Source organism: Dreissena polymorpha, chromosome 3 (assembly GCF_020536995.1).
Source record: "Dreissena polymorpha isolate Duluth1 chromosome 3, UMN_Dpol_1.0, whole genome shotgun sequence".
Classification (NCBI taxonomy): Eukaryota; Metazoa; Mollusca; class Bivalvia; order Myida; family Dreissenidae; genus Dreissena; species Dreissena polymorpha.
In genome coordinates, this window is record NC_068357.1 from 101,365,391 (window position 1) to 101,382,603 (window position 17,213).

Consider the following 17,213-nt stretch of genomic DNA (forward strand, 5'->3'; position numbering starts at 1 on the left):
ATGAAATTGCTAGTTACAAGTCATGATACACCTGTTTTAATTAAAAGAACACCAGTTCCGTGAAGGGATTCCTGTTATTAAATGATCATAAGCCTGTAATATCTGGGTAATTACTCGGTCCCAAAGTCTCAAGCCTCCATATCAGATGATTATTGTCTTCTTTTAATTACTCCAGGTAGTGTAACGGTGTGATGTTAACATGCAATGCCTGTAAAAAAAGTTTTTTCAAGCTGCTACTGTTGCATGTCTGATAATGTTATTGCTGTTATCGTGTATTGCTAGGCAACATATTTTTGAATTTAGACATTTCCATCTATTTTCTTTAGTGTCTTATAGTACATTTTTGGTATTGCCAAGATAAAGTTTGTTTGGACTTAAAAGATAATTGCATTTTTTTCCTGATATGGGATCATTATTTAATGATGATGACCTAAAAAAAAGGTTTTCTACTGGTCTTGATAATAAAAATTGTATTAGCAATAATCAAGTGTTAAACACATCATGATGAACTTCATGTTCAATGATTTAAATAAAACTGAACTCTTAATTGTAATCGATACTGTTACAGCAATTAATGTAATAATTAATCATATTAATTTCCTTAAATTAACCTTTTATTAATAATTGTTATACATTACTGATCTCTGTTTCAAGAAACCAAAATATTTTACTTAATAATAATTGAACACTATTTTAAAAGAACAAACACTTAGTGTAGAAAATAATTTTTTTTAAAGGCCTTAATAAGAATATTCTTAAAGCAAGATAATACGATTTCGTCAAATATTTATTAGTTTATATAAAATGTGTAAAAAAACTTATTAAACATATATTTCAATATAAATTAAAATAAAAGTTAAGATGAACATGTGTCGAAAAATGCGAAATAACCCAAATATTTAATTCTGAAAACGAAAATGTCTGTACAGTCTAATTCGCCAGCATGTTAATCATGCATGTACGATGTGAATCTAAATTTAGTTTAACGGTTCATTTTAAATTGCTGCATCAATAGCTATTCATATGACACACAAACATAAACTAAAAAGACGAATGCTTCGGTTATTGTAGGAAAATATGTACGAAATATCTTCGTCACAATCGGCTCGGGGCGCTAATCTGTCTTTGCTGTATTTTATGAAATTCGTCTTCAATGTATAATTTTTCTTGCCTATTTTGTGTTATTGTAACATATTTTATCAATATATTCCAATTTAACACATATACAAAAATCGTATAATCTCGCTTTAATAGGAAAATATGGTTGACGGAATTATTTTATGAACAAATGAGAATATGAAAATACAATTGTAAAAATTTTCTTCTGCAAAATTCAATTTTCTTAAAACTATAAAACCCCTACACAAGTCAGTGATATAAAATTAAAATGGCTTGCCCCCACCCACCCGTAGGTCTCTGATTCTTTGATATTATTTCATGATCAGCCATATTTATAATTTTTCCCTTGATTAGCCAGTAGTCATAGTGATTAGGCATCCTTTCATCAGGTAAAAGACGTTCACTACGGTCCTCATTTCTTTCTTTTGTCCTTTTCTGATTAGCCCTCAATGATTCATTTATGTCAAAGAAAATATGGGCGGTGATTTATGCGTTGATGTTTCAGTTTGTTGCTTGCGCTTCCCATTGATTTTTTTATGTTTGCAATAAAATGTTGAAGTGCAGCACACAGCAAAAAACTGGTCTTTTGTTTGTATTTAATGCTTAGGCTTACCTGAATTCATTATTTATTCACTTCAGTAGGATTCGTAAGATGTCAATTTGAAGAAAGGTATTAATAGTTTATGTCTCAGAAACATTTGAATGTTATGCAATATACAGAAGTTAGATGAGGTTTTATTTGGTTAAATCACAATAAAATTTCCGATATATTTCACCATATTAAAACATTTAAGATTTTTATTTGAAATTCTTAATATAATAAGTTAATAATTGCCTTTAACTGTAAATATTTTTAGGGTAAACATACTAACCCCAAATTGCATCCAATTAGATAGGACTTTGTTGCAGTACTCCAATGCCATTGATATTTCCAGGCATTTCTATGTAATTTATCTTGATTGTCAAAAAATCAATGGCCAGAACAACGCCTTTGTCCCTCCTTTTACCTGACAAAGTTTAATTCTGACCCCGTCTGTCCTGTGAATTATCTGGACATATGTTCCGGAAATAGTGGTCATCTCTTTAAATCACCTGAAGACCAGTAGTCATTGTTTTACCTGCACAGTCTTTGAAATGGCTGTGTTCTTTGCAAGGTCCAGTCTAGTTTTCCATCTGCTTGTTAATTCCGCTATTAAATTTGAAAATTAATGTTTTTGTTGTTGTGAATGCAGGTTCTGAGATGCACAAATATGAAAGTAATGTTGTTACAAAGTGTGCCTTCACAATTCTCTGTTGTTTTTATGCCACAAGGTAGTGGAATGTGGGAGTTAAATCAGGCATGCAAGTGGCAATTCTATTTTGTTCAAATATTACAATTGCAGGTATTTTGACAACATTTTTTAACGCAAATTTATTATTTTCGTTATTACAAAAACATGCAATTATGCTTTATAGATGATTGTCTATAAAAACAAGAGATGTGTTTGTCAGAAACACAATGCCCCCTACTGCGCCGCTTTGATACATGTTTTTTTTACCTTTGACTTTGAAGGATGACCTTGACCTTTCACCAATTAAAATGTGCAGCTCCATGAGATACACATGCATGCCAAATATCAAGTTGCTATGTAAAGGGACATAAAAAATTATGAGCATTTTTCGAAACCGAAACTAGAAACATAAACGCAAAGTGTGACGGAAGGACGGACAGACAGACAGACAGACGGACGGTCCGATCACTATATGCCCTCCTTCGGGGGCATAATAAAAATGCACTTTCAAATTATTAAAAAACAACGTACAATCATCTTTATTTTGAACAAATCCAAAGGTAAGGATGAGTTAACAATTTTCCATGACAAGATGCTTGTTTCATAGCACCCAATGCAACTGATACGCTTTCCACTGTGACAGCCAACACTAAACTCACTCCGGCCATCTGTTATGTCATGTCCTTTTGGACAGGTAACGGTCTGCCACCCTGTTGTTACTTAAACAGCACCCGACTAGCCCAAATTGTGCCCCATTATGGATGACAGGTATCAGTATAGAATTGATCATCATCTGGACATTGGATATGTTTTATAATTCTTTGTAAATTGTCTGATTGATAAGGACTTGCAGCAGTCTGTTATTTTATGGAAGACATAAACTGCATGTGTATAACTGTGAGAATAAAAAATATATCAAGAGTGAAATAGCAGGGTTCTGCCCAGCTCTTTTTTGATTCCCCTTGTTGCCTTTCTGGACTTGTCAGCATAAAAAGTCTGGAGATCAGAAGGGTTACATTTCCGTCTTATTAGCAGGCATTTGGTGCATGTCCCATCACACAGGTAGCAAACAGTCAATTACTTAGGCAGACATTATAGCTTTTCCTGGTTTGTGTCTGGTAAGGCCACACAAATCATAACAATTACCACTTGCATGTTACACTTTTAGCCCCATCCTATCAGAAGGGCTGTGGGGCTTTCATTATTTCAAGCAGACACATAGCGGCATGTGCCCCTTTTGTTATCCATGTATCCCCTGTCGGGCCCTGCTCTAGTATAGGCCACGTACCCATCAAGTGGCAGATCATACCAGATTGTGAGGGTATCAGTTAACCCATGGCACATGGAGGAAGAACTATCAAAATCATGTACAACTTCAACATTTATTCTTCTATACTTTATTTGTGTTGTTTCTAAGTTTGGAAACTGTCTTTAGGGAAAAACTTAAAATTCAACAAGAGTACATGATATTGATTCCTCTGTTGTTGATATTTACTTTCTCATGAGTCTAATGACTGTGGGTTCAATAGCAATAAAAGCCCAACAGTGTGGTCATAATTTGGAGGATTTACCATGTATGTCATACATGCCTTACCATTGTGTCATGAGGAATTCTAGGTGCAAGGCACCTGCTGTCTTGCTAGTACACCTTGTGGTTGATGTCAGTTGTGCAGCAGTAATGTTTGCTCAAGGCCTGGACCATCTGTGTCCAGCCACTGAACTTGTTTGATCTTTACATTTTGCTGTTGGGCAGACAGGCAGTCATTGACGAAAATGTATGCCTGAACTTGCATAAGTACTTTGGGAATTGGTCATGAAATTATTACTGTGGTCATTCTCTTATAACTGTGAATCAAGTAGTGTACATGTCAGTGAACGGTCTTTGTACTAGATAAATCTGTAGACTGGTTAAGCTTAACCAGGGAATGTGTGAGTATATGAACTAACTAACATGAAATGAAATAACCGATATAGTGTTAAAAGCGTTTTACAATACAACATTCGCACACTACTCTATTTGTTAATTTGTTTATTGGCTTTATATTTAATATTGTGCATTTAATTTTCTCAGAAGTTTGTTATTACAAATAAACTGTTAACATATGCAATTGGTATTGAACTAGCAAATAGTCAGTGATTTTTTTTCTGCCTCACAAAGTTTTCAAATTAAAGTGCAAATGTGTAGGGCTCCTATAAAACTCATGAAATACAATACAAGAATTTATTGTGCCCATTTTAAGTTTGTTGTTTTTTGAAGCAATGCATAAATTTATGCCACATTTGCAACTAATGTCATATTTATTGAATGGAAAATTCATGCGGAAATCAAAGGCAATAATATTTGAAACAGTTGCCATTTATTGCGTAGATTATCATAATGCTATGCAAACATATTCTGTCCAGTAACATGTGGTTGGTAACGCTTGACATCTAAATGCGTGTTGTACATCGTAGGTTTATGATTGATATTCCGTGCTGAAAACAGCTGGGCATGACATCAAAACTGTTGGTCGGCCCGCGAAATTAGTGGAAATGATTCGAGGTAATGGCGTGGAATTCTCTTAATGTAAATGTAACGATTTCTGCTGCCTGTAAGGTAAAATGTGAAGTTTCTGCAGTGCATATCAATTGCTTAAATATGTTTATAATTATAATATGTATTGATATATTTTTTCTTCTGTTTATTAGGGATGTGGTATTTATCTAAATATTTATTAATTAAACAATAGAAAGTTTTTAATAATGGTTTCAAAATGTGAAAAGATTATATTTGTATTCATGTAATTATCAGTTCATATAATTTATGTGTTATGAAAATACTCATTTACATGTAGTTATCATTATTTATTAATTGTAATAAATATTCAAATGATTTTACATTTATGTTACATTAAGTCACAAATGAAAACAACAGCGTAAATGAAGGAGCCAAATAACAATAATGACATAAACAAATAACATAATTAAAGGTTTGTTAATTTATAACTGTCACTTGATTCTAAGAAAATTATATACATTTGAAATGCAGTCAACATGCCCCTATTTTTCAAGTAAAAAAACATCCTCATTTATACATGCCAGAATGTGTTTGAGGCATTAATCTTTTGATGTGGAGAACCAGGATTTTAATCCTGGTGTAAACAACTTTTTTTCTTTTCTTTTTATGGTCATTATGTTTGAACTGTCTGTGCTAAAAACTGTCTAAGTAATATTTAATGGCATACTTCAAGATAAACCAAATTTGTGAACATGTTGCTTTAATAATTGTTCTATAATTGATTATGTTATACTTACGATTCCAAGCAGATTTCCTGCAGTAATTTGTTTTGATCTCAGAACATACCTTGCAATTTAGTTTTCATGCCCCCGGATCGAAAGATCGGGGGTATATTGTTTTTGGCCTGTCTGTCATTATATATGTCCGTGTGTGTGTGTCCCAAAACTTTAACCAAAACTGTAACCTTCTTCATAACTTTTGCAATATTGAACATAGCAACTTGATTTTTGGCATCTCATGGAGCTGCACATTTTGAGTGGTGAAAGGTCAAGGTCACCCTTTGAGGTCAAAGGTCAAAACAAATATTCAAAGCGGCGCATTAGGGGGCATTGTGTTTCTGACAAACACATCTCTTTTTTTACAGTCATTTACCATGGCCATCATGGACAGTATGTCAACAACTTTAAGCTCATTTCAATCTTGATAAAACTTAGAAATTTTATCTTGCCAATATCTAGGCCAAGTTCTGATCTGGGTTACATGTGGCCAAAAAATTGGCCACAAGGTGAAATAATTTTTTAAAACTTGTTACAACTTATACTGCAACATTTATGAATAAATCTTGAGGAAACTTGGTCAGAATGTTTATCTTGACAATATCTGAGCCCATTTTGAAACGGGGACCAATTTCATCTGAAACTAGGTGACCAGACCCTACTTCTAGATGCCACATTTATGTCTAAATTTCGATTAAACTTGGTCAGAATGTTCATCTTGATAATATCTAGACGGGGTTCAAATCTGGTTAACATGCATTGGAAAATAAGAGCGCTAGTAAAATTTTAGAAAAACATTGGTACCACTCTAGAATCAAATGTTATGATACAATATTTTAATTTATGAACTAAGTCAGAAATCTTATCTTGACAATATCCACGACAGGTTTCAATCTGGGCTACATGCGCCAAAAAACTAGGTCACTCAAAAATCTTGGAAAACCTTTTAACTTTTTTAGACACCCCATATATGACTTTAATGATCTTTTTGAAACTTGGTCAGAATTGTTATCTTGAAAATATCTGGGCCAACTTCAAATCTATATATTTGTCCAAAAACTAGGTCACTAGTTAAAATCTGTTAAAAACATATTACATCTCTAGAATCCACAAATTGACTAAATCTTGATCAAATATGGTCAGAATGGTAATCTTTACAAAATCAAGGCCCTGTGTGAAAATGGTTTTCAACAACTGTTGTGATTTGAATCAGGTGAACTGCCCTCATTATGGTCCTCTTGTATTAGTTACAGCATACTTATCACACATTGTTTTAGAATTAATATCATAAACAGTAATTTGCCATGATCCCAAACACAAATCTGTGCATAATTTGCTATGATCAAGCAATATTTTGCTCTAATATTTTGATCTCAGAATATGTTTCTCTTCATCTGAAATTTGTTGAGGTTCTCCTTTGGACATTTTTTTAATTATCTAACCATGAAAATATGCTGATTTGAGAGGAATTATTATTTATTTGGATTGCTGAACTCTTGCAATGTTCCATAATAGCCCAATTATCACCCCTGGATTTTGAACTTGATTGATTGTGGGGACAATATTTCACGTCTGACTGATCCAGAAATCTCGGCCCCTTCATAAACATGTGGGCCGTATTTCAAGCCTCGTTGCCCTTGCGATTGTATAGGATGTCACTAATCATATGCTGAACTGTCACACATATGGTGGGAATCTGTTAGGTTTTGTTGCATTTTTTTTTTGTTTGCCCTGTGATTTTTTTGCATTTTACATGTTTGTCTTCTTCTCTTTGACCCTTTTTCGTCACTAAGCAGAAACATTATAAAATGCATCCATCCTACACATGAATGAAAGAAATGGGAATGATAATGTTTTCTTCTAAAAGATATTTGATCCTTTTTCAATTACAAAATGGAATTTTCAAGTTGGTAGATTTCAAGTAAATTAATCTATGAATATATTTTTGTTTGATTTCTTGTTATATTTCCTTTAAAAAACACATTTTAAAAACATCAAGAGAATGTAACATCTTAGTAAATTAGTAAATTCACTCCTTGTTGTCAGTATGTGTGTATTGATTTTGAATTCCACTCAGCTATTATACATGTAGGTGGGAGTTGGCTTATGTCAGGCCCTTTGTCCATCCTTCACATTTTAGTGTTCACTCATTTCATGAAATTAAATGGCTCAAAGGTTTAGGCAATGTGCTCATGGCAACAGTCAGACAGGAAAGGTCAATGTCACACTTATAAGGTCAAATATTGGAAACTACACCTTATGTCTGCACCATATTCCTATGTCTCTAACAAAAATCAGTAAATTCATTTAGATAATTTTCAGAGGGCAAGGGTATTTCATGGCAGTTTAAAGTGAATATCACATGTAAAGCTTAAATATTTGAGTCTGCACTTTGGTGTATGTGGGTTGGGGGGGGGGGGGGTTGGGGGGGAGGCTGCTCCACATCATCTATACAGATTTTCATGAACTAAACTAAAATGTTCCGCTAATATACAAGTTATAGGTGACTCATGTCAAGTCAAGGTCTCACATAAAGGTTGAATATTTAAATTGTATTGTCATGTCCGTTCTGTATCTCCTGTGGCTTTAAGAGCATTTTCATGAAACTTAAAATCAAATGTTAATCACATTTATGTAATGAGCAGAAGGCATATGTTGTAGAACCTCAACGTCAGACATATGTTGTAGAACCTCAACATCAGACATATGTTGTAGAACCTCAACGTCAGACATATGTTGTAGAACCTAAACGTCAGACATATGTTGTAGAACCTCAACGTCAGACATATGTTGTAAAACGTCAACGTCAGACAATATTTATGTTGTAGAACCTCAACGTCAGACAATATTTATGAATCATAATTAGAATTTAGCCGTTTATTGGACTGCCTTGTTGTAATTTGGTACATTAAATCAAATGGATTCTTAATTTGGATCAGGTTTATTTAAAATTTAAATTTGTAAAATTAAAGTGGTTTCCATTAAAATATGTACCAATTATAAAAAAAACATGATATTAGTAAGTTACTTGACCTATTATAAAGCGTCTGTTATTACAGTATTGTCTGCATTGACTCTTGTGCCTTGTTCCACCCATTATCAAAGATTGTTAAAAGAGGCTAATACCAAATAATTACTTTCACACCATCCCATACATTGCAGTGATGTTTGATTACATGTTCTGTAAATTTTCTTGACTGAAATCTTCCATTCTATCATTTGTTCGCTTCTTCTGAAATCCTTTCTGTAGTGCCCTAAGCTGCTTATTTTCGACACATTCTGATTGGAAAGTTCAGGGAAAATTGAAAATTGATTTAATAAGCTCCCAACATCAATTAATTTCATTTTTGTGATTCTCTCGATGTAGTATAGCCGTCGTCTTTGCGTCCGCAATGAGGCTTCATTTCGTGTCCAGAAAACGGTAAATGTCAGTTTGACGTCTTATCACCTTCAATGGTCGAACAGGGCTGGAAAATTAATGGGCCATGAATGGTTTCGATTGCAGCTTCTCTGTTATTCTTGCTAAGGAAGATTGCTTTTGTTTCAGGACCAAGGGTTGTGGCACAAAATTGTGACCTAGGCCTATTGGGATTTTTGAGGTTTCCGAAATGTTAATACTTCATATTTTGGAAGAAATAATTTGCTCAATGACTTTTTAAATTACTTCTGTGTACCATGGGGTTTATAAACCAAATAATTACTTCTGTGTACCATGGGGTTTATAAACCAAATAAATTAAAGTTTTTTTTAATTAATGTGATAAATGGAAATCTTATATGCATTTTGATGTTTGCAATTAACATTATCTTTTAAACCCAAAACTGACCTTAATTAATAACCACATTTAATCTTAAATAGTTTCTTTTGGTATCTGTCAATAAAAAAATAAGATAAATTACCAGTTTAATGATCACATAATGTGTCTTTCTTACAATTCACGCCTCATTAGATATTTCTAGTATTGTAGCTAACTAGAGATGCTTGCTAATGACATTAAGTCCAGTTCAAACTTCAGCCCTCTATTTTTCTTGCTCTGTCACAATCTGCAGGCACACGCCACCTTTAACACCATTCCAGACCGATTTTCACTTGTCATTAGGTCCCTATCACTTCAAGTTAACCATCTGAATAAATATCTCTTCATGATTGGCAATTATGTGCTGTCTTATAATTGCCCATTATTTGTAAATATGATTACTTAAACACCATCTTTGTCCTGTCATTGTGTTTTAAGCTGTATTAACAATATTCACAAAATGGTCTCCCCCCACAGGCCTTTTGGCGTTTCTCTCTTATTGACTCTATGGACATAACATTGAATCTTAAGGGATTACACGATTTAAGCGGATTTTGTTGCCTCCCGTTCTCATACAGAACTGCTTGTTTGCCTTTGGTCCCGTAATTGTTCTTTAGTTTGTATACAAGCATCACATGGGTTCCAGTTCGGAGCTGTTGGTTTAAGCTGGATCTTTTCCCCAGTTATCATGCATAAACAGACTTGTGAATTGAAAGATGCTCATTTTGGAGGAGGTCATTAGGCAATAAATATTCATTAAATTCTCTTTATGAGGTTGTTTGTCAAATTTCTATGTAGTGTTGATAGAAAAAGACATCCTCCTAAATACTGTGTCTTTCTGTGTGTCTGTCAGTCAACAGACCAACATAATACAATTTCAATAAATATTTGAGAATTAAAAACCGTGGAATTGAAAAAAAATAAAAAGGAACAATTGCTAGTCTCAATGTAATTAGTGTAGATAATTGTCAAACAAGGGGAGTTTAAATCAAATTAGGTTTGCATATCAATTATCAATGACTTGCATCATGCAAAAATGGGTCTTATGCTGCATGGCCAGCATAACTCGAGACCACAGGTGTTTAGGTTGTGGCTATGACATTAATTAGTGAAAACATCATTTTGAATGATAAATTATCATATTATAACGAAAAATCAACTTTTCTGAAAAAACATTTTTACTATCAAATATATATATAACAAGGTATCCAACTCAAAATCACCCAAAAACGGGGTGCATCGTTTTGAACAGCCATTACTTCATCAATTTTGCAGCGATTTTCACGATCTGGATCTTATTCAACTCAGAAATGAATTTCCTTTCTGGAAATATATGTCTTGCAATATTTTTACAAATACTGGGGCTGTACCACCTGTGCTCGAGACCAGCCTTGGCAATTGCTTAGACAAAATGATTGAGGGTTTAGCGTGAGACTGTTGTATCTCATAGAAATCTTAAGCAGAAACAGCTCAACCCTTGATATGTGCGGAGTTATTTATTGGTTAATTACCTGGTTAATTATTATGTAAATAAAGCTTCATTTTATTTGAAACTAACATTTATAAACTTCTGATGCCTAGTGCGCTGTATATTTGTTTATTCTAGACTGGCAAAAAACAGAAGCACAGAAGTTGCGTGAGACGCTGTTGCTAGAGGAACTCGTGGTAACGGTTAACAAGAGAGACGAGCTGGTTCAGCATCTGGATTCACAGGAGAGGGCGTAAGTATCAGAGGCGTTGGAGCTGGGGCGGCAGGGGCGGCGGCGGCGCCCCAATATTTTCGGCAAAAATGAAATTTCTGCAAAGACCTTCTTTTCATTTCAATACCCGTATATTTGAAAATATCTTTACCACGAAGCAATGTAATCACGCTTTCGCGGTTATAACACGTGTATTGTTGATTGTCATCACCCGCCCGCGGTAATGTACGTGTCAATAATGTTGTTAATTGATCGGTCTCTTTTATTACAATAATCCCTTTATTCTTGAGTAATTATACATGGGAATCTTTAATTGTCGGTATAAGGTCAGGTATCAGGCATAAAAGCGCACCAGAATGCGCCATTTGATGCAAAAATTAAAAAAAATTCCGGACCCCCACAGGATCCATTTAACACGATATTCTCATTAAGTGTCAATTTAAAATGTGAATTAAATGCCTCATTTCTAGGCACTGCAAACTCTTTCTTTGGGCGGATTGGAACAAATAAAAATATATTTCTTAACTTGGCTAAATCTAATAAGAATTGAATATTTTGTGTGAACCCTTTATAAGATACATGTAGGTTGAAATAATGTATGTCATTGGATACAGTTTTCAGAAATTAACTGTCTGAACATGTATTATTAGGAACTAAATCATCATCAATTTATTATTTAAGTTCATCATATGGATTAACTGAATGATGTCCTGTAAATAATGTTTTAAGTTATATTCTACAATTAATACTAAAAGCATATGTAAAATAAGCTCTGTACATTTAAAAATGTCAGTAAAAAATCATTGGAGTCCCAGTTTCCTTATACTTGAAAAGTAATTGAAAATTGTGTCCTAATGCATCCTGATTTACGGAATTCCACTATCATAACTGCACAACAATACAATTTATAATTGAACCATTAACAAATTAGTAGATGTTCTCCGAACGTAAAGGCCGCCTTTGGTTGAATCGTTGATAATACAATAATGCATTCCCTTGGAAGTTGCTCTCATTTGCCGAGTGAATGACGCTCAATTGTTGTGAATGTTTCCCTCATAGTGAGAAATAATGAATAAATATGGCAGCCAGTATTGTGATGAAACACTCCTTTTCGAACCCACCCGACCATCACAAGAAACAAATTTCTGCAATATTGTTTGTAATAGGAAACCAAGCCAGGTTGATACACCCAATTATTCCTTTCTTTTTCCGTTGATTCGTTGACAATTTCATTTTTTCACCATTTTCTGTACACATCATCGCTTTCAACAATGCTGATTGACTGTGCATTGAAATGTTCTTTTCCTTTGATTTAGTGATGACCATTGTTAATCCTTCATTTGGTGATATTGATTGTGTTTCATTGACGTCTGATTTTTTCTTATTTTTCCTAATCTGTGTCTTAGAAAACTTTACTTCAAAGAATCTTTGGTCTGAATTCATTTCCCTTTATTTTCTGTATTAAACTAGCATTATCTTGAAATTTTCCATTTCCTGTTTTAAATTGAACTAATTTGAACTGAAATTACATTGCATATCTGAACTCATTTTTGAACACTCAGTTTAATTTGACATATTGTCAGAGAGGAGAAATATTTGGTGCAACTTCCTGCATTTATTTTAGTTAACAATATATGACAAGAAATAAATAAACTGTATGATAAATATCTGTTTTAAATATTTGTAACAAGAAATGCATCACAGACACTCATTCCTCCAAAGCGCATGTTTGCACACAGACACTCATTCCTCCAAAGCGCATGTTTGCACACAGACACTCATTCCTCCAAAGCGCATGTTTGCACACAGACACTCATTCCTCCAAAGCGCATGTTTGCACACAGACACTCATTCCTCCAAAACGCATGTTTGCACACAGACACTCATTCCTCCAAAACGCATGTTTGCACACAGACACTCATTCCTCCAAAACGCATGTTTTCACACAGACACTCATTCCTCCAAAGCGCATGTTTGCACACAGACACTCATTCCTCCAAAACGCATGTTTGCACACAGACACTCATTCCTCCAAAGCGCATGTTTGCACACAGACACTAATTCCTCCAAAGCGCATGTTTGCACACAGACACTCATTCCTCCAAAGCGCATGTTTGCACACAGACACTCATTCCTCCAAAGCGCATGTTTGCACACAGACACTCATTCCTCCAAAACGCATGTTTGCACACAGACACTCATTCCTCCAAAGCGCATGTTTGCACACAGACACTCATTCCTCCAAAGCGCATGTTTGCACACAGACACTCATTCCTCCAAAGCGCATGTTTGCACACAGACACTCATTCCTCCAAAGCGCATGTTTGCACACAGACACTCATTCCTCCAAAGCGCATGTTTGCACACAGACACTCATTCCTCCAAAGCGCATGTTTGCACACAGACACTCATTCCTCCAAAGCGCATGTTTGCACACAGACACTCATTCCTCCAAAGCGCATGTTTGCACACAGACAAACCAACTATATTCCAAAGCAGACAAAAAGACTAAGAGACAAAATTAGTCACAAATCAAGATTCTTTCCTTTACAATAATCCATTCATTTGACTATGAAAGTTTGAGCAAAATCCACCCTCTCTCACTCTGTGGTGGCATAAACATTAAAACAATATAAGTATATATATAATGAATAGTTAATATTGTGAATTGCTTTGTAATTCTATAAGTTGTATTAAAGAAAAAGATCAAATCAATTACTAAATATGCAAATATTATATTATCGTGTTTATTTAAATGTTTGAAATATGTAAAAAAATTATTTTGTGAAATTTTACAAATATTTTAAATTTGCATGTGTCAAACAGTCAATAGCCGCATAAGTTTTTCTGAGGTTTTTAGAAAAAAATGTAACTGTTAGTCATGAATAAATATTGTTATTTGCCCATCAATCATTTCAAAACAACTTTATTTGCTTTACATTCTTTTTACTGACAGTTATCATCGAATAGCTATCAACTTTGAATCTTCCATGGCTGTACCATAATATTTACTCATAAATTTAAAGGCAGATCACAGTTGAAAAGTAAAATAATGATATTTATCATTGGTCCATTAAAGAAAGAATCAACTCTGCTAATATTGGATATCCAAATATTTGTAAAGCAGTTTTAAAATTCACTCTGACAACAGGAGTGGTTAAAATGTCAACAGTAATACCACTTTTAACATAATTTTTTTCAAACAATACCGTTCACTTTTAGTCTCGCGTTCTGTCAAGAAATTCTTCCCATGGTCAGCGTATTTAAATTTAAAAATAATTAGGAGTATTTATGACTCCAGAAGAGAAGAGGATTAAGGGGGATTAACTCTGAATGTCAAATGCCTCACATTAATCAGCAGGGCCACAGGAGATGTGGATGTTTTCACTGTTTCTTGCTCATTGTTGTGGCAAATTTAGATTTTATTTCCAACTTGATAGCATGTGCCAATCCCATTCTTGTGTCTGTCAAATGTCTGACTTAGCCAATGTCACTTTACCCTCCTTACTCCCTTGTAACTCTAGTGCTGGGTCCTCAGTCATTAAATTTGAAAATTACCTCCTGAGTTGTGTTAATACCATTAATTGAGCAACATAAAATGTCTATTTGTTTAGATGTTCAAATCCTAGTTTCAAGGTTAATCACTGCCATTATTTTTTCAGCAAATTATGTTGACAATATCATTGTTTTTATGAACTTGTAAATGTGTTTCTTATACGTCTGTTAATTGTTAAATCTTGAAAATAATACTTTGCAGTCCAAAAAAAAATCCAAATGCACAATTTGAAGGTAATACATACATGAATTTTTTTTATGAATTTGCATATACATGAAGTAAACGAGACAATATACAAGAGAACACATAAGTAAATTATGTCAAAAGTCAATCAATAAATATGAAATGAGCCAGGGGCTGTGAACACCAAGCTGACAGCTTTGTTTATGCCCCCGAAGGAGGGCATATAGTCGGACCGTCCTTCCGTCTGTCTGTCTGTCTGTCTGTCCGTCCGTCTGTCCTTCCGTCACACTTTGCATTTAGGTTTTGCGTTTAGGTTTCGAAAAATGCTCATAACTTCTATGTCCCTTCACATAGCAACTTGATATTTGGCATGCATGAGTATCTCATGGAGCTGCACATTTTGAGTGGTGAATAGTCAAGATCATCCTTCAAGATCAAAGGTCAAAAAACATGTTGCAAAGCGCAGTAGGGGGCATTGTTTTTCTGACAAACACATCTCTTGTTTTATAATCAATAACTGTTTTGTTTTTAAATCATGACACTGAAAATGGTCATTAATCCATTAATGAACAAGTGCTTAGCCGTCAGAGATATAATTATGCCCCCTAAAACAGAGCTTTGAACTAGTAACCCCAATTTCAATAGGGGTCATCAACTGCCCAAGGCTTTAAAACATGTGAAGTATCAAGCCAATTGTTCTATTCGCTGACGAGATATTGATCAAAAATGATTTTCACATTTATTGTTACCATGACCTTTGACATAGTGACGCCAATTTCAATAGGGGTAGTCTACTGTCTAAGGTCAATGCACATGGGAAGTGTCAAGTCAATTGGTGAATCAGTTGAGGAGTTATTGATTGTAAATGATTTCCCACTTAGTGTGACAGTGACCTTGACCTTTGACCTAGTGACCTCAATCTCAAAAAGGGGCCCTCAACTGTCAAACCCCAATGCACATGGCAAGTATCAAGCCAATCAGTCCTTCAGTTTACAAGTTATTGATCAGAAACAAATTTCAGTCTTAGTGTGACCTTGACCTTTGACCTAGTGACCCCAATTTCAATAGGGGCCATCTACTGGCAAAGGCCTGTCAATCTGTTCACAAGTTATTGATGAAAAACAATTTTCACACTTAGTGTGACAGTGACCTTTGACCTAGTGACCCCGATTTTAAATAGAGTTCAGCTACTGGCAAAGGCTAATGCGCATGGAAAGTATCAAGCCAATTGGTCAATTATTTCACAAGTTATTGATCGGAAAAGAACTGGTCTAACAACAGACAGACCAACATGAAGGACATCCAGCAAAACAATATACCCCCTCTTCTTTGAAGGGGGAGGGGAGCATAATGATGATTGTATAGCTAGTATTAAGCCATGGAGGGAAACTATGATCTAACCTTTCATCAAGTTTGAATGAATGACAGCAAAACAAAACCCTTATTATAGTAAAACAAGTTCTTACTTTATGAAATACATATTAATATTATGTAAAACAAATGAGCATTTGTTTAATGACTGAAAATAATATTAATAATAATCTTTAAATTAACCCATTGATGCCTAGTGGACTCTCCTATCCTTCTAAATTGGATCAATTGATTTCCAAAATTAGGGATGTCTTGTATGTTTATTTCTATATTTAGAATATTTCTTACAGAAATTCCTTTAAGTAAACAGCGCAGACCCTGATGAGACGCCGCATCATGCAGCATCTCATCTGGGTCTACGCTGTTTGCCAAGGTCTTTTTTCTAGACGCTAGGCATAAATGGGTTAATTATTTATTGGTGCCATTGATGTTTGAAAGGCTGTGTTCTGCTTCAGTGGTACTGCTCTTACAAATATTCCTGTTTAACTCTTCATACTGTTAACTTAATTACTTTTGGTTATAGAATAGAAAATATCAACTATATGTCTTCCAAGGCTGCATTGGTCTTGTTAGTATCAAAGTGGACTGGACTTTGAAAAAAACAAAATTTGTTATCGGCAGAGTGCATAACTGTTTTATCAGGTACAGAAAACGTTAAGCAGATACATCGATTTTGTGTATAGTCTTCTTGCACAGTCCTCGAGGTTAAGCATGGTCCACTTGTCCTGACCTGTCTATTTTGTAAGAAGACACCCACTAATTACTGTGCATGTACAAATTACCATAAACTCAATACAGCATTTAGACACACTATACATTATTTTCTGTGCTAGCTAGCAATTATAGTGTCCTAAGTTGCTCCTCTTTTGTGATCAAAACATTCATGTGAATGCATCGCCTTTTTGTCAACTTTTCTCCTAAGATCGACCTACAATAACGTCACA

The 17,213-nt window shown here is 34.4% G+C and overlaps 1 protein-coding gene across 10 annotated transcripts in view; it reads left to right on the top strand.

Moving 5' to 3' along the window:
* LOC127870789 (EH domain-binding protein 1-like) overlaps positions 1-17,213 on the top strand; it is an 81,524-nt gene that overhangs the window by 59,703 nt on the left and 4,608 nt on the right. For all 10 annotated transcript variants that reach the window (XR_008044910.1, XR_008044912.1, XR_008044909.1 and 7 more), the window contains one exon: positions 11,066-11,180. Coding sequence is in view for 6 of the 10 variants with exons in the window: in XM_052413269.1 (XP_052269229.1) it covers positions 11,066-11,180 (115 nt within the window). In the remaining 4 variants the exon portion in view is untranslated. The remainder of the gene's footprint in view (positions 1-11,065; positions 11,181-17,213) is intronic.